Source organism: Nannospalax galili, unplaced genomic scaffold, assembly GCF_000622305.1.
Source record: "Nannospalax galili isolate Female #2095 unplaced genomic scaffold, S.galili_v1.0 scaffold213, whole genome shotgun sequence".
Taxonomy (NCBI): Eukaryota; Metazoa; Chordata; class Mammalia; order Rodentia; family Spalacidae; genus Nannospalax; species Nannospalax galili.
Genome location: NW_008335195.1, coordinates 4,737,313 through 4,760,975, shown reverse-complemented (window position 1 = coordinate 4,760,975; position 23,663 = coordinate 4,737,313). Strand labels below are relative to the sequence as shown.

At 41.1% G+C, this 23,663-nt stretch overlaps 1 protein-coding gene across 2 annotated transcripts in view; it reads left to right on the top strand.

The window, feature by feature from the left end:
* Positions 1 to 1,135: 1,135 nt before the first annotated feature.
* Wdr72 (WD repeat domain 72) overlaps positions 1,136 to 23,663 on the top strand; it is a 215,313-nt gene continuing 192,785 nt past the window's right edge. Inside the window, exons 1-8 of one of the 2 annotated variants that reach the window (XM_008829780.2) lie at positions 1,136 to 1,288; positions 9,075 to 9,181; positions 15,204 to 15,282; positions 18,444 to 18,618; positions 19,976 to 20,052; positions 21,175 to 21,294; positions 22,467 to 22,612; positions 22,988 to 23,102. In XM_008829780.2, the coding sequence (XP_008828002.1) occupies positions 1,136 to 1,288; positions 9,075 to 9,181; positions 15,204 to 15,282; positions 18,444 to 18,618; positions 19,976 to 20,052; positions 21,175 to 21,294; positions 22,467 to 22,612; positions 22,988 to 23,102 (972 nt within the window). Of the gene's footprint in view, positions 1,289 to 9,074; positions 9,182 to 15,203; positions 15,283 to 18,443; positions 18,619 to 19,975; positions 20,053 to 21,174; positions 21,295 to 22,466; positions 22,649 to 22,987; positions 23,103 to 23,663 lie in introns of both variants that reach the window. The other variant, XM_008829779.2, reaches the window with a different exon arrangement.

The following is a 23,663-nucleotide window of genomic DNA, read 5'->3' as shown; positions in this document are numbered from 1 at the left end:
AAAAGAGTAATCAGAGTTGTGTAACAGAATGGATAGGCTTATATACTTCCCTAATAAGAAAATCAGGAAAATCTAAGAACTACATTCCTTACAATGAGGTACAACTGAAAAATTTAATGTACTATTTGCAGACTTTTAGATGACCATGTTGAATTTGTAGTCACAAGGTCATTGCTTATCCATGCTCATCCATGTATGTATAAATATATACATACATGTACATGTATAATTGAACATCTTAAATAACTTTAATATGATGGTTAGTGTTGTCAGGATGTGGAATCACCTGGGAGACAGCTCTCCAGCAGGTCTTTGAGGGATGATCGTGGTTAGGTTCATTGGGATGGGAAGACTTGCTCTAACGGTAGGTGATGCCAGTCCCTGGGCTTAGGTCCTGTACTGCATACAAAGGAGAAAGAGAAGATTACTCTTAGGAGGATGAGAAACACAAAAACAGATCAAACACAACTATAAAATTCATAATGCTGCAGCATGAAGGTGGGCGGAATCCTGACACTCTTTCCTGTGTGAAGTTTTGAAAACTGAATTCTTATGGAAGAGGCTTTCCATTTATTCTGACGACAGTAAGTGCTGATTACACATGTGCTTCACAGGTGAGGAGGTGTGTTATGTTCAGAGTGAACTATCTAGACAGCTTTATTCTTGAGAGACCTGGCTAGGCTTTGGAGCAAGCTGAGATGGAAACACTGTCAGCTCTGGGTGTGGCGGGAAGACTCTCCCTGTCCCATTGTCGAGCATCAAGTCAATAACCAAGAAGGGAAGGAAAGCGACCCCTCTCCCACTGACTAGCTGTGGGCTGGTGATGGCAGTGTCAGCTGACTTCCTTCTCTGATGGACGGTGAAGCAAACACGCCATGAAAGTTGCATCCTCACATACCCACTTTGTGATGTCATCAGTTCTTCTAACTTCTGTCTTTTGCTTTTTGTTTTAAGACAGGGACTTGCAATGTATTTATCCCAGACTGGCCTGGCTCTCACTATCTAACCCAAACTGACCTTGAACTTATGGCAATATTTCTGCCTCAGCCTTCACAGCGCTGGGATTATAGGTGTGAATTCCTTCAAGCTTAAGAAAGATGACCCATGTACGTTTTTTCCACAGGAGTCATCCAACATGAGGACTGCTCTGCAGGCAGTGGCCCTGTGGGGAAGGAAGGCCCCTCCCCACAGCATCACTGCCATCATGATCACAGATGACCAGCAGACAATAGTGACCGGAAGTCAGGAGGGCCAGCTCTGCCTCTGGAGTCTCACACGCGAACTGAAGGTCAGTGAAGACCACTGGTATTAACTCAACAGCATTCACACAATAAACTCATCTTCTGGAAACTGCAGTGATGGTAGAAAGCTCGCACAGTGGTGGAGTAGATGCTTGCTGGACTCATACGTTGATTTTACTTATGGATTCAGAGAAAATAAAGTATTACATGACAAACCAAGATGCTAAGTGGAAATAGAGTTAATCTCACCTGCCAGCTAAGTGTCATCACCCTTTAAGCTGTTCTGTGTTTTACTGTATTATATCGTGAGTTATATATTTAAGTAAGTGAACTATACACATGGAAGTATCCTTCTAAAAATTTATGGCTCATTAATCTAAACAAAAGACACTCCTGAAAGCAACTATGAACAGAGTAGTTTCTTCATTACTTAACGTTTCTGATAGTTTCATCCTTCTTGCTGTTCGTTCTGTCTCTACTTTCCTGAGATTTTTACAGCATCAATGCCTCAACATCCAATTTACTGCCATCGTCCTCCTACTTCAGAACCTGACCTCACCTAGGATTGGACCCATCGATTAGCAATTAATTGTTTCTGTCCCAAGTCATAAACATTTAACATATTGGAATAGATGTTTGCTTAACTCTGGCAGTCTCTAGACCCAATCTGAACAATTAAACTAATGATGTACTTAAAGTATATTGCCCTCATTATGGAGCCTTTTAAAGATCAAAACTATTTTTAGCCTTTAAAGTTTGTCACTTTAAAACCTAAATTAACAATTAATTGTAATTCTATTTTATGGTGTAATTAATTAACACCTCCCATCACTGAAACCTTCTGCTGCAGGGCTGCCAAGAACTGCACATCAGACCATCTCAGCTCAATGCTTATGGACAGTTAAGAGAAGGAATTGGTGGTACTGCCACAGCTGTGCTTTGAAAATGGTGGTCATATATGTTTGAAAATATGTGATTTCTATTTCATTTAAATGCATATTCCTAAATGGCTTAAAATGTCTTACTGATCTTTTTCTTGTGGATACATATGGTTTTCTGGCTGAAGTGGCTGCCTAGCAATGCATAGGTCGTTCATTGTAAGCTTAAGAAAATTGAAATCCTAGCATTCTGATTTTTCCCATATACTTCTGATATTCATTCAGCATTTTTTTCAAATTGTATTTTGAGTGTATAGTAAGTTAGACTGAATGCTAGATAATCATGAGGTTAGGGATGATTTTTTTTTCATTGGTTTTGACAGTCTCCCAAGTCACAGTCCACCTAAAAGTCTATGATGTGAACCAGGGTGGCCTTAATCTTGAAGAGGTCCACCTGCCTCTGCCTCCCAAGGGCTGGGATTGAAGGTACATGCCAATGAGTTTAGAGTTGAAAAAGAATACTTACGTTGGCTGCTGGGGAGGTTGTAGTTTAGGAGAGTAAGGACTTGGGATAACGTAGGTCACCCTGTGAGGAACCTAAGTAGGTAGTGTGCATTCTCTTGGAGTGTCAGTTTGAATGAGAAAGATCCCTCATAGGTTCGAATATTTGAACACTTGGTTCCCAACTAGTGGCACTGTTTGGAGAGGATGAGGAGGTGTGGCCTTGCTGGAGGAAGTATGCCACTGGGGTCAGAGTGGGCTTTGAGAGTGCTAGCCTCACCCCACTTCGAGCTTTCTCTCTCTGCATCTTTTTTGCTGCTGATGATGTGAGCACTCAGCTTTCTGCCCCCACCACCATGCCTGCTGCTTGCTGCCATGCCTCCCTGTATCCCTCTAGGGCCATAAAATCAAATAAACTGTTTCATAAGTTGCTTTTGGTCATGCAGTTTTACCACAGCAGTGAAGAGAAACTAATACACTCTGGAAAGTTCTGCCATGTTCACTTTAAGAGAAAGCCACCTGCTCAGGGTTGGAACTCTGGTTCTTAACAGGAGGATAGTTTGCCACCCAAGACACATTTGATCACATTTTCAGATATTTTTGTTTGTGAAAATTGGAAGCAAAGAGATTCTATTGACATTTAATGGTATAGGACAGCCTGGAACAAAGGATTTCCCACCCTAAATGCCAGTAGTTGCAATATTGAGGACCTCATCATTAGAGAGTGGGGATATGGATCAGATGCAAGGGTGGAAGAAGAAGGTCATTCTGTGTTAGGAAGTGTCTTGCACCTGCAGGTAGATGAAGAGCCCTCTGTTGCTAGAGTCTAGATATAAACCTGGGCCAGAGACAGGTGAGACTTAGAAAGAAGGTAAGATTTGGTCATGGAGAAGTTTAGATGCTTAAGTTCTGGTATCTTAAAAAATCCAGGGATTCTGTGGGAGCTGGGTGCTTACCTGTCTTTCTCTGCTCATGGATGATGGGATGCCAGGTGTTAGGGAGCTAGAAAGTAAGTTTCCCTGTCCTGGGTTTAGTATCACATGATGAAGTCATGCATGCCTCCTCCAGACTCCAGGTCTACTTCCATAGCCCACCGGTGTCCCAGGACGCTCTGAGGTCTGCTTGAGTCTTCTAATATCAATTGCTGGCTCTTCATACCATTAAACACAAGGACAGAGATAACCATCCTCTCAGGCAGTTTAACATTTCTATGACATATTTGCTACTGTCTAATATGCAGGAGGAAACATGAAAAAATTAAGAGTAGCGATGTGTGTGTGGAAAAAGAATAGAGGTGGGGTGAAGTCCTAACCCTGATATTTCCCAACTCTGTGACACTGAGAACATGCCATGTTCTTTGAGCCTCGCATTACTCAGCTGGGAAATGGTGACTTCCCATGATATGGCTGCACTAGTCACTGTCTAGAGCATGGTGGACATTCACCTAGTCATGTTCCTTTTTCCTTTCTCACGTGTGCTGTTCAGAATACCTAAGGATGGGGTGGGAGGGACCAGAGCTTCATACAGGTAGAATGAATGCCTAATAGTCAAATCCTCCTTGATTTCATTATGACAAGAGCTGGGTATGATTGTATAATTTAAAAAACTTTTCTCAGCAGCTCTAGAGTATAGTAAAATGTAAGGATGGTGAGTGAACACCATGTACTCATGTATATATGGGATTTGGTAGGAGGAGGAGAAGCTCATAGGAAAGGTGACAGTCTGTCTTCCCTCTTGATGTTTTGCCGGGGTGGGGGCAGTCTGATGTGCCTGGAGTTGATGTGGCTTTTAATCCATCAGAAAGGATGAAGCTCACATGTGGCTGTGTAAAGATTGCATTGTTTTATGACTTGGAATCGTCTGAATTTTCAAGGAAGAAGGTAAAGTTATATAATCTAGTAAGTCACTTTAATCAACCATAAGACCTTCTTTGTAGCACTGCAATTTTAGTCTGACAAGAGATTTTTAAAAATAATCCTGATCATGCCAGGTATGGTGGCACGCGCCTTTAATCCCAGCACTGGGAGACAGAGGCAGGTGGATCTCTGTGAGTTCAAGGCCAGCCTGGTCTACATAGTGAGTTCCAGGACAGCTGGGCCTACAGGGAGACCCTGTCTCAAAAAGACCAAAAAAATAATAATAATAATCCTGATCATGATAGAAATGAAGGGAGCTATTATCTTGTGAGGTAATTTACCTACATGGATGTTTGGTTACCACCTCATTTATGTTTAAATAGTTCAGAAAAATCTATAGTGGATATCCATCCATGTGGAATACAGGTATTTTATAACCCACAAGACATTTTCTATTCATTCAAATTATTTTTTCAGATCCATTATGGTTATTACCCATTTAAGGAAACCTTATGTGTTTTCTTTATGAAATTATTTTATTTTCATCTATGTGTGTAGTTGTGGTGTGTGTGTGTGTGTGTGTGTGTGTGTGTGTGTGTGTGTGCATATATGTGTGTGCAGTACCTATCGAGGCCCTGGAGCTGGAGTTACAGGAGATTATAAACTACACAATGTAGACCCTGGGAACAGAACTCTGGTCCTCTGCAAGAGTAGAAATCATTCTTAGCCACCGAGTTGCCTCTCCATTCCCATGTTTTCTGCATTTTAGTTTTAATTTTCAGAATATTGTTTTACAAACTAATACAAAATGTATTTTTTATTTTGGACATGAGATAATGAATGAAACACACTCATAGGGGGACTTTAAAACTCATGTAGGAGCAATACATTAGCATTGTAAGTAATCATTCAGTTAGTTTTCTTGTGTATAAAGATTTGTTTTACTCTTTATGAGGAAGAGAGTCAAATTAGGTATTTTAAAATTTTAGTAGCTCCTTTTTAAAAGCAGTTTAGAAAAACTGAGTAGAAGGAACAGGGTTTCTGGTTCCTTTCCACATAAATCTCCCCCCACCCCCAGCTTCACCATGTCACCCTGCAGTGGCATATTGGGTACAAGCAATTAATTCAGAGTTTGTGATTACCACCACCCACCGTTTACATTAGAGTTGCTACCCTCTTCCTGTTGCTTCATGAACATTCTGTGGGTTTTGATAGACGTGTACTGACTCATGCTGGCTGTATGTGGTATAATACAGAGTAGTTTCACTGTTCTAGAAACCTGTGTTTCCCCACCATCTCCTGCTTCCCCAAACCCTTGATAGCCACATCAGGGGCTAGTTTCTGCCTCTCTAGTTCCACCCTGTCTAGAGTCAGAGTTGGAGTCACAGAGTGCCGGGCTGTCCAGGGTGGCTTCATCCACCTGAGTAACATGCATTTCATTTGGTCCATGTGACTTGGTAGCTCATTTCTTTTCAGCATTACATGATATTTCTGTACACTGCGGTTTACGCATCTGCTCAGCTACTGAAGGGCAGTGTGGTGGTTTGAATGAGAATGCGCTCCCCCTTAGGCTCAAGTATTTGAACACTTGGTCATTTGGAGGTGATACTAGGAGGGGCATGAAATCTTCAGGAGGTAAGGCCTCGCTGGAGGAAGCGTGTCACAGGAGTGGACATTGAAATTTCATAGTTTTGTCCCACTTCCAGTCCGCACCCCCCTCTGCTGTAAAGATGTGTGCTCTCTGTTTTCTGCTCTGGCTGCCTCCTGCCGTGCCTCCCCACCATGATAAACTCTTATACGTCTGGAATGATAAGCCAAATAAACTCTTCCTTCTTTAAGTTGCCTTGGCCATGGCGTTTTGTTACAGAAACAGAAATAACCAACGCAGGCAGTTTGACAGCTTTTACACTCTTGGTAATGGTGAATGAAGCTGTTACAATCCTGTGTGGGTTTTTGTGTGGAATGCTTGCCAGTTGGTGTGGGGGATACCAATGAATGTTATTGCTGGATGTTACAATGCAAATATGTTTAATTGCATAAAAAGCTGCTTGACTTTCTCTCACGTGCCTGTACCTTTGGGTTCCTATCAGATGAGTCCTGCTGCTCATGTCCCGCACTTCTTGTCAGGGTTCTGGGTTTCCCCTCTTCTGTTAGCCATGAAGTGGTGTTACACCGTTTTGATCTTGGTCCTTTTCCATCTGATATGCAGTCATTTGACCTGCCAGATGACCATCCTTCCATGACTTACTTGCTTAGAATTTTTGATTTTATCTTTTTTTTTTTTTTTTTTAAACAAACCAAGTCCATTTTACTTTTCAAGACTTGCTCCTCAGCCAGACTGGCCTCAAATTCATAGCCCTCCTGCCTCAGCCTCCTGAGTTCTGGGGTAGTGTGTACCCCCATGCCAAGCTCTTTTGACTAATTTTTAAACAGATGTATTTTTTTTTCCATTGGGAAAACTGAGTTTCTAGGAACTCTGCATATTTTAAATAATCACATTACAGTCTCTTATTTTCTTGGTTATTATTTTTTTAATATTTTATTATTTTTATTTTATGTGTATGAGTGTATTGCCTGCATGTAGATAAGTGCATTCGTGTCATGCAATACTCACAGAGGACAGAAGAGGCCGTTGGATCCCCTGGAACTAGCGTTACGGACAGTTGTTAGCTGCCATATAGGTGCTGGGATTCAAACCTGGGTCTTCTGCAAAGACAACCAATGTTCTTTACCACTGAGCCATCTCTCCAGCCCCTTGGTCATTATTTTTACACCAATAAGCAACATTATTTTTAAGTTTGGTAATATAATTTAGAAGTGAAATAAGATGCTTAAAATGTCTTTCCCAGTAGCTAGATTGGTTATATGTCTATGACTTGTGGAATTTCAGTTTTTCTTTTAGATTTATTAGTACCTAATTGGCAGATGAAATTATATTTATTAAAGGTGTTCCATGTGGTGAGTTGCTGCTTAGATGTGTGTAAAACACTAATATTAACAGACACATACGTCCCCTTATACTGTTGCTGTTCTGTGTATAGTGGGAACACTTAATATTTACTTACTCTCAGCAAATTTCCCACAGTACATCATCATCATTATTTTTCTTGTGTAAAACCCAGCACTCACACAGGACAAATGTCATTACTCTACACTGAGCTACATCCCTTACCCACAAGACCATACAATTATCCAAGCTGCCATGCCATGCATCAGAGTCTCCCAAACTTATCCATCATATAACTTGATGCTCCAACCCTCTGACAATATCTGCCCTTTCCTCTCCCACCATGTTCCTGGAAACCACAGTTCTCTGCATTTCTATGAGTTGGGGTATGTTAGACTATCATGGGAGGGAGAGCCTGCCGTGTGTCTTTCTGTGGCTGGCTTGCTTCATTTAGCAGCTCTTCCTCCAGGTCATGCCTGTGCTCTCTGTGGATGACTAAGCACCCCATTCCATATGTCTTAGTTTCTTTTCCTGCTGCTGTGATAAAACATCTGACAAAAGCATCATAAGGGTGGAAGGGTTTATTTGGGCCAAGTTCAGGGTACAGTCCTTCATGGTGGGAAAGCCATGGCAATAAGAGTGGGCGGCAGCAGGTCACATCACGCCCACTGTCAGGAACAGACAGTGGTGAGAAGACGCTAGTGCTCAGCCCACCTTCACCGTTTTTCTTTCAGTCCAGAGAAAGGTCACCCACAATTAAGATGGGTCTGCCCATGTTTATTGATGTAATCAAGATAATCCCTCAAAGACATTCTCAGAAGCTAGCCTTAGTCTAGGTAATCCCTCACAGGCATTCTTAGAGACCTGTCTCCCAGATGACTCTAGATCCTGTCGAGTTGCTGGTTACCACTGACCCTCATACGATTCATTTGGTCTGTTTTGGGTTCATCCATCAGTGACTACTTAGATTGTTTTTAGAAGAAGAGTACTGAGACTAAAGAGACAAAGAACACAGGTGCAGATACCTTTTTAAAGTACCCATTTCAGTTTCAGATAAATACCAAAAGAATTTATTTTTATTTGAGAAACTACCACACCATTTTCCAAATTTCTTTATTGACATTCTGCTCATCAACAAGGCCCTACGGTGGCTACAAAAAGGTAATGTTTTCTTATAGTATTTTTTAAAATTAATTTTACTACTATAATCTGCACACAGTTTTATGTTTAGAAAGAGTCTCACTGTGTAGCACAGGCTGGCCTCAATATGTGACCTTCTTGTCTCAGCCTATCTAGTGCTGGAATTACAGACACACGCTACCACACTTGGCATGGAATCTGTGTGCTCATAGGCTGGAATCATTTGGTGGCATTCTGTGACTTACTTGTGTTCAAAACCTAATGTTGAAAACCAAGTCTGGCAGCCACCTAAGTTTCCTAATGGACAGCAAATAAAAAGTTTGTTACAGCACAATCCCTTCACCCCTGGTTTCCTAATCTGCAGATTTGATGGGTTATGTATCAGATTTCCTGAAACTGTGTACATAAAAATTTCAAGATAAAAGCTTTCCTATTCAGAACATATAGAATGGTGCTTTTGTCTTTCCAAAAGTCTAGAGTTGTTTAGAGAATTCATCTTTATCATTTTCAGATTTGTGCTAAAGAGCTCCTCTTCGGTCACTCAGCTTCAGTGACATGTTTGGCAAGAGCCAGGGATTTCTCTAAGCAGCCGTATGTCGTGAGCGCTGCTGAAAATGGGTGAGTGGCGTGTGGAGACCTCGCTCCATCTCCACTTTCTTCCTTCTTTAAAGGCCAGGAAGGTGGGGGGGGTTCTGGAGAGGTGCTTCAGTGGGTAAAGGGCTTGTCAAGCAAGCATGAGTGTGAGTCCCCGGTGCCCTTGTAAAAAGTCAGGCACAGTGGTGTGTGCTGTAACCCCATCACTGGGGAAATGTAGACAAAGGATCTCTGGGGTTTGCTGCCCTGCCAGTCCAACCAAATTGATGAGCTCCAGGTTCAGTGAGAAACCGTGAGAAAAGGACCAAGGAAGACACCCAACATTGACTCTGTCCTCCACATTTATGCACCCCCCACATGCATATGCACCTACACAAATATGTGGCCCTCCTGCCTGAGTGTATCTAGTACACACACACACACACACACACACACACACACACACACACACATACACACATACACAAATAACGTGAAGAGCGATTGAAAAAGACACCCTGTATAGACCTCTGGCTTCCATGCACACATGCACATATGTGCACATGCTTATGCAAACCCTTTTTATCTCTCCAACACAAATGTTATGATAGGGTTAGGGAAATAGCTCAGTTGGTAGGGTATTTTCCTAGCATGTATGAAGCCCTGGGTTTGAGCTTCATCACTCTATAAACTAAGAATGGAGGTGTCTGCTTGTGATCCCAGCACTTAGGAAGTAGAGGCAGGAAGATCAAGAATTCAAGGTCATCCTCGGCCACATAGTGAGCTGAGGTCAGTCTGGGCTACAAAATAAATGAACAAAAGTTGTGATGAAGCACAAATGTGGGACTGAAAGAATGTCAGGGTCAAGTTACTCTTCTGATGTTTGAAGGAGAAAATTTAGATCCTGAGTGACTGCGTAAGGTGTCTTAGTTCCAAGGAATATAATCAGTATTGTGGCTCTCAATGTCAGGCCCTTTTTTAATTATTGGGGACCAAGATTTGTGCCCCAACACATGTATAGATCTTGATGCCTATATCACACTATCTCCTCCCAAGGCTCGGGGATCATTGTGGAAGAGGGGGTAGAAGATTGTAAAAGCCAGAGCAGGTGGACAACTACAAGAAAACAGTGTTTCCCAGGCATCAAGGCTGTTGGACATATGAACTTGCAGCAGTTGCACAGCATGCACAAGACCTATGCAAGTTCAAGCCAGGCAAACCCCAGCATAGAGAGTGGGAGCAGGGTCAGAAACCCCAATCCTGGCTGAGGAGCTATTGGCAGTTGGTGGCTGCAGGGAGAGGGTGTCGATTTTCTTTAAGGATGTGATGCCATGTAGGTTGACTAGGCTCAAGGGAGGACCCACACCCAAGAACATTTGGGGAACACACATTAGACTCCATAGGCCTTAAAAATTACAATAGAGGACATGGAGTCAGGGGAGGGGTGGAAGACAAGGTAGAGAAGGGAGAAAGGCTGACTATGATCAAAATACACTATATGGCATTCTCAAAGAATCAATAAAAAAAATTTTATTATTTGTATTGAATTTTTGAAAATTTCCTACAATATATTTTGACCATATTTAGACCCCTCTCCTATCTGCCCCCCTCTGATAGTACCCATACCAGATTTCATATACTCTGACATATATATTAAGGCCTATCGAGTCAAATTTGTGTTCCCAAATGTCTGGTATGGGTCGATCCATTGGATCCTAGTTAACAATAAAAAATACTTTAAAAAAATGAACAGAAGAGAGCAGTCATTTAGGACTGCAATGACTCTGAGAGTAAAGGAAGGGGACATGCACAGTACTTGGGGACAGGTTTATGAAGGCACTTCTACCCCAGTGAAGTAAGACTTAGCTTTAGGAATCCCTCCCAGCAACAGAAGTGCCGGGCAGCTGATGAGTCTTTTGCCAATGTAAGTAAAGGAATGTGGGGTGCATTTATCATGCATTTGTGAGCTTTTATTTGAGAAAGAACAAGGGAACCCCTTCTTTTGTTTTTAATGTATGGAGAAATTAATATTATATGCCTCCGAGTTTTGAGAACCAGAAGAATAATGAAGAATCAAGTGTCCAGTTTAGTCAAATGGCCAGTAGCAGGGATGTCAAAGAGCTACCTGTGTTCGTGGTTTATGATAAAGCAACTGTGGCTTATATGTCGAGGGACTGAATGTTGGAGAAGAAAGAACTGAAATACCCTATTTCTCTTTCACACTTGCCTGCAACCGTCGTGTCCCAGACCACCATGGGCCTGCTGCTCATGCTGAGATATTATTCCCACTCTGGAGAATTTAGAACTTATTTTTTCTGAGACTACTGAGAGAGTTGAGAAAAACTCAATAGCTAAGTAAGACACACATCTGAAAGTACCTGAGTTGCAGCTACTGGAGGTTTTTCCTGCAGTGGTTCAGTTCCAAAGAGAAATGAGGGTTAATGGGGAAGTGTCTGATGCAAAATGCTCTCATCATTCCTGGATTTGGTGTGATTCTCTGTCTATCTTTGCTAAAAAAATGATTTGAAATGTTCTTTTGGGGTGCCACACAAAGGAGCTTGGTATGCTAAGATATTTATTAGAGGCTGAGTTTGGTGGTACCTATCTGTAATCTCAGCACTCAGGAGGCTGGGGCAGGAGATCAAAGGTTTGAGGGCTCTGAGCTCCAAAATGAGATGTTGTTTCAAAAAGTTACAAAAAGTAACTTGGGAGCTGGAGAGATGGCTCAATGGTTAAGAGCACTGGCTGCTCTTGCAGAAGACCCTGGTTCAATTCCCAGCACCCACACGATGGCTAACAATTCTCCTTAACTCCAGTTCCAGGGGAATCCGATGCCCTCTCTGACCTCCATGGGTATTACATAACACAGGTGCACTTATACACATGCAGGCAATGCACTCATACACACAAAATAAAAATAACATACAAAAAAAGAAAAGTAACAAAGTAAATAAAATTATAACTGTATTTCTTAGTACCTACACTTTAGCTACTGTGCTCTTGCAGAATCCCCCCTTAAGCCAGCATTCAAAGTAACTTTGCTAGGTTGACCTTTTAGTCCTCAAAGAACCTTTTCAGCTGTACACCCATCGTGATGGACTGTGGACTTTGTGCGCCTGCCTCAGTGATGAGCAGAAGGGACAGCAGGTTCATGACTCAGTTTCTCATTTGTTCCCACAGTATTAATAGATTGTAGGCTAAAATTGAAAGATCAAGGAATCCCAGCCAAGTATAAGATAATGAAGGAATGAACCATTACAGAGGTGACATGGAATCAGTAGACAGCTAAGGAGAAGATCCCTGAAGTAGACAGTGGCAAGGACACGTTAATTACCAAGGGATGCTAACTAAATCCAGACCCGCTTCTGACCAGAAAGTGAAGGTTATACAACAGTGGACTCCTCCAAAAAGTAATGAGAATATATCTATCAACTTAGAACTACATATCCAGCAAAATTACCTGTGAAAACTGGGGGAAAATAATAGCACTTAAGACAATACTACCAAAAGATCTATAAGTAACAAAATGCTATACGACATTCTTTGAAATTCAAGTGAAGATTTCAGAAGGCAAATGTGAGACGGAAGGAGCCATATTGAACAAACTCACCAAGTTTCTAGGAAACTTAAATGAATACAGACTCTAAGATGTAATGCTTATGGGTTCTCACCCTCTGGGTCCCCACACATAGGATCGTCTCAGACCACAGCAATACGAAAGAGTAAGCTGGTCAGTCAACATGGCTAGTGTTGGAAAGGTGGGTAGATGCTGATTAACTTCAGACTTTAATTATGTGCACACAGTGCCTTTCTGAACAGAAAAGGGAACACAAATAAAAGAAATAAAGAACATGCCATATGATTTTTAAAAGGATTTTTAAAAAAGCATTTAACCCAAAGAAGACAGTATTGTCTGCCCACATTTGGGGAAGCTGGGGAATCTGTGAGAAGAGACCAAGAGTAAGTTTGAAAGCGCACAGAGGTGATACTGTTCATTGATAGGAACCAAAGACAGAAGATCCCCTTTTACTGAAGGTGAGATATGTGAACTGCCACACTTCTTCATGCAGATTTCCATGGTCAGATGGAGGAGTCTCTGTTTCCCATAGCACAGGGACAGTACATGAAGACGTGGGACTAGAAAACTTTCAGAGAGAGTAGAGGAGAAAATAAGAGTGTCCATGTCTGGGGCTGCAGAGATGGCTCTGTGGCTAAGAGTGCTTGCTCTCCTTCCAGAGGATCCAAGTTCAGTTCTCAGCACCCACATCAGGAAGTTCCCAACTGCTTATAGCTTCAACTCCAGGGAACCCAACACCTTCCTCTGGTTTCCACGGGCACCTGCACTCACATGTGTGCACCCCCCCCACACACATATATAACACAAACCATTAAAAACCGATAAAGATACCAGCTTAAAAACAAGCTTACTTAGAATCATATCTGTTTATCAAGAGTCTTTAAAGCCTCACATACTGGTACCCCGTGACAACCATGGAGTTAAAAGTCTTGGAGGTCACTTTTAAAAATATTTTCAGATGATATTTGGTGGGTAGTAGAGTTGGAAACTCCAACAGTAACCTACACTACTGTATAGCACTAATGGTTTAGTGTTGGCTGTTTAAAATTCAATTTCTTTATCCTTGAGATATCTGAATTTACCCTTTAGATGAGATTGAATACCTTCAGGGTGATATGATCATAGACCATATTTACCTTTTAGACCTTTTATTAGCTGTTTTATTTCTGCAACATATTATTTCAATTTCTGTCTTTTCTTATTTTCCCTACATGCTCACAAATGCACATGTGTTTGTGTGTGCACACAGGTTTTTTTCCCTCCCGTTTTGCAGAATTACATGATTTTTTCAGATGACGTTGAATCCTTTTGAGGATACAGTTATATATAAACAGAGGAGTTGTCTATGAATATTTTCCTCTGTATCTAGAGCATGCCCTCTCTACCTCATGATCCATGATGTTTTGGGATGGACATTCTTTGTTGTGGAGATTATACTGCACAAGGCAAGCGGTTGCAGTATATCTGCTGTCTCCCCACTAGATGCCAGTAGTGTGTTCCTAGTGGCCGCTTAAGGATGCTGCAAACATTGCTGTCTAAAGGAAGGTAGTAGTGATAGCATGGAACAAAATAGCCCCAGCTTCAAAATCATGGGTTTAAACTATTGGCTCTCAGTGTATGGTTAGAAAAGCAAAGAAAACCAAACCCTTCAAATGATCAAATGCATATAATATTTAACATCATTAATTTGTATTCTTTCCCTTAACTGCATCATTTCCAATGATGCCTATAAAGCTTGCTTTTATGTCTATATAAATTTTGGCTTGTGCCTTGAAATTGTTGAAGCCAAATAATATTATACAACTCTGAAACCATCATTTTTGTGTAAACAGAAAATAATTTGAACACCTTACGCTGGATATTTCACAGCTTCATTTTATAGACTGTATTTATGCCTTTGTAACATGCATTAAACAAAACAAGAACTTTCAATACAATGAGAGTTTCTAAATAAAGTGGCAAGGATGATTCATTTCAGGATTTCAAATCTGGAAAAAATCAGAGAAATAAACCTGATTAGCCATGTACCACGTGTGGCCTCTTGGTGGCACTGTTTGCTCTTCTAAAAAGCGAGCCACAGCTCTTGATGCGTTTTGTTCTCAGGACACATAGTGAAAGCTCACTGACACAAAGCATTTTCTACTGATGCTGCTTCCATGGGGAAACTGTCATGCGGTCTCTCTTGCTGGTCCCGACGACTGTATTCCCAGTTTGTTGTTGGCCAGGGTAGCCCTAAAGCAAAGCTTGCAGGCCTCAGACAGGGTGCAGTTACTCAAACAGAAAGATGCAGCTATGTGTGTCAACCCTGCTAACAACCACAATATTTTCTTACCAGTAATCTGTAACAAAAAAACCACAAGAACCATCAGATTGTACCTAAGAGCAGCACTAAAATAAAATTAAAAAAGAAAAACATGGTGGCCCAAAAATTATTGCAGTCAGTTGTGTGGAAATGGCAGAAAATAACACAGACCTGTCTATCCATTCTAGGGAGATGTACCTGTGGGACATCAGCAATGGGCAGTGCGTGGAGAAGACCACCCTTCCTTATAGGCACACTGCAATCTGTGTAAGTGTAGTCCCTTCAGAACATTCTGGATACTGAAACAGAAATGCAGTTTGATTTGATATCTATGCACTTAAAGAAATGTCTTCAGGGAATGCCTGTCCCTTGAAGTTTCTTTTTTCCTTCATGACAGCAAAATATCATCAGTAGTCATGCTATTCAGGTGTTTCTCTCCAACCAAAGATACTGTTCAACATTTTTATTCCTGATTAATTCATTTCTGTATCTTATCTTTGTAAACAATTTGTATATTGTTTCATATTTCTTAAACACAAAATATACAGGTGCACATGGAATGGGTTTACTTTAATGAAGCTTTTATAAAGCGTGAAACTTTTTCTGAGGCTGGAGAGATGACTCGGCAGTCAAGAGAATGCATTGATCTTCTAGAAGACCTCTTCTAAGAACCCTCGTAGGGCAAGAGAATGCATTGATCTTCTAGAAGACCTCTTCTAAGAACCCTCGTAGGGCAAGAGAATGCATTGATCTTCTAGAAGACCTCTTCTAAGAACCCTCGTAGGGCAGCTCACACCTGCCTGTGATTTTGGTGCCAGGGGATCTGACATCCTCTTCTGGCCTCTGCAGACATGTGCACTCAATTGCACATGCATACAGACACATATGTCAACATAATTAAAAGTTAAAAACTCTTTTATTATTGTTTTTATTTTATGTGTATTGCTTGCATGCATGTAAGTGCACCCATCGTGCGATGCCCGTGGAAGTCAGAAGAGGGCGTCAGATCCCCTGGAACTGAAGTTGCAATGGTTATTAGTTGCCATGTTGGGTGCTGGAAACCGAACCCGACTCAGTAAAGCCACTGTCCTTTACTGCTGAGTCATCTCTTTAGCGCCCTTAAAAACTCTTTTTAAAAAAGAAAATAAAGTTTTCCTATATTTGTTCCGTACTGGAGCAAGAACCCAAGGACTTGAATATGCCAGGTAAGTACTCTAACTAGGTGAGCTACATCCCCAGAAATTTTAACCAATTCTATCCATGGATTTCTTGATTTCTGAAATATTTGTCAAAGAACAACAGGCCTAGTTATAATCTTCATAATTACTTTCCACTTTCAGGGCTTTTATTTTCCGTGTTGGAGGCTGAACCTAGAGCTTCCTCACACATTGTGATGGTTAATCCCACTGGTCAACTTGGCACACTGGGAAGCAGTAACCTCACTTGAATTACCACCATCAGATTGGAGGCATGTTCTTGATTGCTAATTGGTGCAAGAGGCCCCAGGCAGGTGGGCCTGGGCTGTGTAAGACAGGCAGCTGAATTGAGCCTGGGAGCAAACCAGTAAATGTTGTTCCTTTGTGGTCTCTGCTTCAAGTTCCTGCCTTGAGTTCCTGCCTTGGCTTCCCTTGATGACAGACTGTAATCCTAATATGAAATAAACCTCTTCCTCCATGAGTTGCTTTTGGACAAGAGTGTTTTATCACAGCAACAGAAAGCAAACTGAATCAACATGCTAGGCAATCACTTGCTAGGGAACTCTATCTTAGCCAGACTTCTTTGGCTTTGAAATTATATATATTTATGGGATTTTTGGAATTTTGATACAATATAATTTGATGGTATTTAGATCCTGTCCCCTAAACACGACTCCCCTCTTTACCCTCTGCCCAAATATATATATTTATATATAGCCTGAAGAATCTAATTTGTATCTTAAAATGACCTTCTGTGTGGGTCCATCCACTTGAGCTTGCTTAACTTACCAAGAATCCCATGCTTGAAAAAGACAGTCTCTTCACCTCCCAGCCCCCATCAATTGCCAAAGTTTCCTTAGGTTACTCACTTCCCCATGTCTATGCTGGAATTTTGTCTGATTTCAGCTTGCACGGGGCTTGTACATGCTGTCACTATTGCTGTGCGTTTGTATGAATAAGTAGACTCTTAAACATTACTGGCCATTACTCCTGCTCTTGGTTACCCACCAGAATTTTGGTGTTAAGACACTACAGACATGAGCTGTAGAACAAACAAGGCAAATCAGTTTGGTGCTGACTTGAGAGCCTCATCTCTTTTGGCTAGCTTTCATAGTGCTAGAAAGTGCTTTCCATATTACTAGAAAGAAAAAAATAATTATCAACCTTCCCCACCTGTGAATCCTTGTGACCTACAACTGGCCTGGCAAGATTTGCCCACTGGTGCAAGAGTGGCACGAATATTATGGGAGTAACCAATCACTCTCTAATTAGATTTCAAGTCTACTTCATAGGATCCAGCCAATACCTGACATTGATATCAGGCTTAGGAATCTGAGGCTAGATGGGTCACAGGACATAGGAAAGAGCCTAATATTACTTTTCTGCTGAATAGTTTTCATATTAAACTGACTTCTAATAACTTATAGCCATAGGTTAATGTGTTCCTCAACTCTCACCAGAGAAGCAGATGGTGATTAACACAGACATGGCCGAGGAGCAGAGAGCAAGAGGCTGCAGAGAGCTGCCTGCAGGTGTCCCTGAATAGGACACCTACATCAAATGTCTGTCTCCCAAGGCTCAGGGATCACTGTGGTAGAGGGAGCAGAAAGATTGTAAGAGTTTTCCAGACAGTTGTTCAGTTATTCTTATGAACTTCCCTAATTTTAAAGTGAGGTCTGCCTTTGGTGGATGGATTAAATCAAATGTAGCTAGTCAGTCGCACTATTCCTTTGTCACTGACAGCATGTCTGTGTATTACATGGAGTGCTTCTGGTGGTAGTGCCTGGCACTGCAAGGCTCACTCTGTGCTCTGGTTCAGACCCAGTTACAGTGCTCAGGGAAGAAGAATACATGACCTGTTTTTTTAAGAGGAAACATTTACAAAACCTAGTTGGTTCAGGACAATCCCTAATCTTCACATACTTTCATTTCTTCTTAATCTGATGCAGTACTGCTGGGGTAAAGAACCTGGGTTTTTGTTGCTGCTTAACTCAAAATAACACCGCAGAAATTATCTATGAGTGTTCTATGATTTGCAGTATTTCTTTGAAAAGAAACAACCTTTCTCCTGAAAAAAATGATGGGGTACATTGCATGGGTGTGGGATGAATAAAGGGATTTTGGTTGTTATCCAGCTCAGAGATTTCTCTGACTAGATGCCAAGACTAAAGTTCAGAGATCTCACCACAGTTGAAATTATGATACATTCTTTCTTGGAATTCCATTTCACAGTATTACCACTGCTCCTTCCGCATGACCGGAGAGGGCTGGCTGCTCTGCTGTGGGGAGTATCAAGATGTCCTCATCGTGGATGCTGGAACTCTGGCTGTGGTCCACTCCTTTTCTTCTTCACAGTCCCCTGACTGGATGAAGTGCATGTGTGTCGTTCACTCCGTGAGAATTCAAGGTTGGGCTCTGTAGAACTCTGAGGGATTGTGCACTGATTTTGTGAGTGAAATATATGTGAAATTGTTGGGCAAGAGTTGAGAATGCTATTGATGTGTGCTGACTATATAGCTCTGTAAGACAGATCTGGGAAAACTGAGATCACTCCACCCGGGGGTCTGGTTAATAGGAAACCGGTAAGAGGTAAAGAAGGTAAAAGAAAGCAGTGCTTCTTGTGGGAGATGTGACCAGACTGGGTCTCTGGGTCTCTCTCTCTCTGTCTCTCTCTCTCTTCTCTCTCTCTCTCTCTCTCTCTCTCTCTCTCTCTCTTTCTCCCTCCCCCCTTTAATTTTTCTTCCATTTCTTTCCTCTTTCCCTTCCCTTTTCCCATTCTCCTTTTTTCTCTATTTCCTTTCCTTCTACTTTCCATTTTTCCCTCCCACTTTCTGCCCCTCCTTCCATTCCCCTCTTTCCCTTCCTTTCTTTCTCCCTGTCTCTCTCTGTTTCATTCTTTCTCTTCATTCCTTCATCCTTCCTTCATCCTTCCTTCCTTCATCCTTACTTCCTCCTTCCTTCCTTCCTCCCTCCCTCCTTTCTTCCTCCTTCCTTCCTCCTTCCTTCCTTCCTTCCTTCCTTCCTTCCTCCTTCCTTCCTTCCTTCCTTCCTTCCTTCCTTCCCCCTTTCTTCCTCCTTCCTTCCTTCCTCCCTCCTTCCTTCCTTCCTCCTTCCTTCCTTCCTTCCTTCCTTCCTTCCTTCCTTCCTTCCTTCTTTCCTTCCTTCTTTCTTTCTTGAGTACCCTGGACCCTTCTGGATGAAGTGCTGAGAATTTAGTTTCTGTGGATGATAACTAAGGAAGGTGAAATTTGGCTCTGCACTTCTGTCTGAAAAGGACCTGATATTGCCAACATCTAACAGGCGCTATGCTTCTTATTAGTTGTATTCTGTGGATATACAAGGATCACTTTGAAGTTTTTAAGATTAATTTTATTTATGTACATGTGTACGTGCATGTGTCTGTATGTGTATGTATGTGCAAGTGCCCACAGAAGCCAGAAGAGGGTGTTGAAATTCCTGGAGCTGGAGTTATGGGCATTTGTGAGCCACCTACTGTGTGTGCTGGGTGGGATCTGAATTCCTCTTGATTGAGCAGCAAGTGCTCTTAACTGCTGAGTCATCTCTCCAGCATCCAACCTTGAAATTTTAAAGCAAAATTAGAATGTGGCTTGAAATATATATATATATTTAATTTAACGAAAACAAAAGTTGAGCATATCCTACCATCTCAGCCCTGTGCATTCCTTGTGTGACTGGTAGGTGAGATCCACTGTGCCCGGTGCCAGCAGTGCACAGCTCACATGTGACTTTCTTTCTTTTCACAGAAGATTCTCTTTTGGTTGTTTCCGTAACTGGTGAGCTCAAGATGTGGGATCTCTCGGCGTCCATCAATAGCATCCAGGTTAGCTTGGAAATCACTCTTTTCTGCGTCAGTACAATCATATACATTGAAAACTAAATTGTATAAATGTATTACATGCTCACAGTGGAAATGTTGGTGTAGAAATGTTCAAGTTTAATCTCTATCTATTCCCACCATTTGTTTTCCCGGGGTGGGCATTTTTACAGTTGAGTTGCATCCTAACAACCATGGCTCCATGAAAAAGGCAATTGTATTTATTTTTACACACACACACACACACACACACACACACACACACACACAGAGAGAGAGACACTCACACACAGAGAGGAAGAGGAAGGGAGAGAGAGAAGGAGGGAGAGAAGAGAGAGGAGAGAGGAGGAAGGGGCAAAGGAGGTGAGAGGGGAGGGTAAAGATTACATTTTGATAGCAGAAGCCTTTCTGGCCCCTCCAGTAGAGAAGCCTTCTCCTGGGGTGTGAGAGCAGTAACAGATGGATGAGTAGGAGCATCACTTTCTTGGAGATTTGTTACTGTGTTCACCTGCTGCTAGCATCGGGCTATCAGTTAAAGTAATGGACAAAGGGGAAAGAGTATTTGTGTTAGCCTGCCCCTCCACAGTCTTTAGAAATTCTGTCATCAGAGGCTTAAACACTGTGTTGTTTGTCACTCTTTAGAAACATACACCACACCCAACACTATGAGAAACTTACTGAAGGCCTATCGTTCTATTGTCCTGTGTTGGTTAGCTTGTGTCTTTTCAGTCTTGCTTGATTTGTTTACTTTTTTGTTTTATCAGTTTAGATATTGTGCATTTTAATTACCATATTATGTTTTTTTATTTCATCTTTCTGCTCTATCTAAAAGGCAGAAGCTTATATTCTCAGCAGCCCCCCCCCCCCGCCAGTGGTTCCTTATGGAGTGAGTTTTGGTTGACTATCTATAATAAGTTCTCAAATCTTAGGCGATTTTACTCATTTCTTATACAAACTAACTTTTTAGGTCAAGCCAGAGAAGAAAACAAGTTCTTTCCTTTTATAATGGTAGGACTGGACTATGCCAGGCATCTGGGAAGGATGCATGTCAGACATGCAGGAATACGTCTTCATATGTTTGTGTATAAACTCCCTTGTATTTGTACTAATTTTTTTTTCTTTTTGAAGGAGAAACAAGATGTCTATGAAAAGGAATCGAAATTTCTTGACTCCTTGAACTGTCAGACAATACGATTTTGCACATATACAGAGAGGCTCCTGTTGGTGGTGTTTTCTAAATGTTGGAAGGTATTAAAATTAACAAGAAATACCAGTGATGTAAAAATGTTTTTTTTTCTTTCTCGTTGGGCAGAAACAATAAGAATGTGGTTGAAACACAAAACAAACCTCTTAAATGGTATCACGAGGGCACGGGCTGCCTTGCCTTTTAGGCCCATCTTCCAAATTTTCAGCTCCTTGTCTTCAGATTCTCTGTCCCTAAGATATTGTATGCATACCAATATATTCTAACTTAATCAACAAACCATAGTAATAATGAAAATAATCTCTAGGGGCTGGAGAGATGGCTCAGTGGTTAAGAGCACTGGCTGCTCTTGCAGAGATCCTGGGTTTGTTTTCCAGCACCCACATGGCAGTTGTCTGTAACGTCCATGGACTTTCATGCCTTCCTCTGGCCTCTGTGGACACTGCATGCATATGGTTCACATATATACAGGCTGGCAAACAATCATAGACGTGAAATAAAAATAAATTATGTAGAAAAGAAAGGAATCTCTAAATTATTCTCAAACACAGTGCCCACATTTTAGTATTGGAAAGCTAACACATTGCACGCATCTAGAATGATCTTATTTTAATTTTTTTTTCTTTCCTGTGTCATTCCCCTGTTCTTAGGGAATATCCCTTCCTTCATTGTAAATAAATTCACTAATTCCTCGAAGTGGAAAGGAAAGCTAATTTGTCATTTGATAGCACCTTTATTTTATTTAGTATTTCATATAGCTGGCTGCCAGCAAAAACATGCTGTCTTATGATAATATATTTTTTGCCATATATTTAAAGTATGTGTGCTAACAAAGGATTTTTACTATATAAATGTTCTGTGTATAATACATTTTCAACTGTTATACTTAGCTACCCATGGGAAAAGAATAAAATTATTTATGCATTTTAGATTGGGGGTTTCTGTGTTTAACAGACATGTTGTGGAATGAGACATGCAGGTAAACTATCCACTGCAACTTACTGTAGGATAAATATGAAAAAAATCTCAGTGAAATAGTAGTAAGTTGTAAAATATTACCTTGCCCCATGAGTGCACCATGTTTATTATTAATACTTAATATGTTCTAGCATTAATTTCATCATCTCAGTAGTCTTTATAAGCATAATTTGTTGCTAATCTCATTGGCAGTTTCTATCTCGAGCTACCGTTGATATACGCCTACACTATCTTTTAGGTTTATGACTACTGTGATTTTTCCCTCCTGTGGACTGAAGTTAGTAGCAGAGGGCAGTGTTTTGCTGGTGGGGAGGTGCTTGCTGCCCACAGGATCCTCGTCTGGACAGAAGATGGTCACAGTTACATCTATCAGCTGCTGAACAGGTGGGCTCAGATGGGAGCGGCACAGGAAACATTCAGGTAGAAAATGAACTTTGGGAGGTTTATTGTGGAAAAGCCCTGCATGTAGCCCATGATCAAAACCAGAACCAAACAACTTTGGCACTGGAAGATTTACGCTGTGCTCACCAGGCCTCTGCCTTTGTACAGAACAGCAGGGGATGACGGAATGAGATTAGCCATGTAGAACTTGTACAGCTGGTGCTGGGCTTTCAAAAAGTCACTTGTAATTATTAACCCAACAATTTCTAACTAGAGTTTAGAAACTTGAATAGTACCATCAGCTTTTGAAAGTGGGAAGGGGAGACAAAACAAAGGACCCCAGATTTCTAAACTCTGCTTTTAATTTTTCTCATGCAGTGGGCTTTCCAAATGTGTGTACCCCTCGGATGGGAGAGTTCTTAAAGAGACCATCTACCCACACTTACTGTGCTCCACGTCTGTGGAGGAAAACAAGGTAAGGCAAGAAAAACAGGCCCAAAGCCCCATTTTTTTGTGGTTCAGAATTGCTTCAAAATGGAATAAACCTTGAAAGTTCAATTGAAGCATCATTAATGGCTACTTAAAAGAAAATGTTGCCCTTAAAAATCTATTTTTAAGTTTGGTTGATACAACAAAGCCCATTTATTATAAACTACAAATGTAGAAGAAAATAAAGGAGACATTAAAATTCTAATTTCCCCATCTTAAATATTTCCTGTGACTTTAAAAAATTGCTTTGTGTTTGCTTATTGTAGCTACGAATTGTTCAAATGTTGAAAAGTTGCAAGAACAGAACAATTGTGGATTCCATACCCTTTACCTAGATTCACCAGTTGTTGATATTTTGTCAACTTATTCTCTCTTACACACATACACACAACATTTTTGATCTGTATCATAGAACACTGTTAACATTTTGAAACTTTCTGAAATGGTTTCTCTCCTGATTTTGAAAAACTAGACTATATATTAAGATCATTTACCCATGTACTTAGATTTTTAAAAATATTTTATTTATTTTTAATCATTTAAAAAGTTTTAATAACTACGTGAT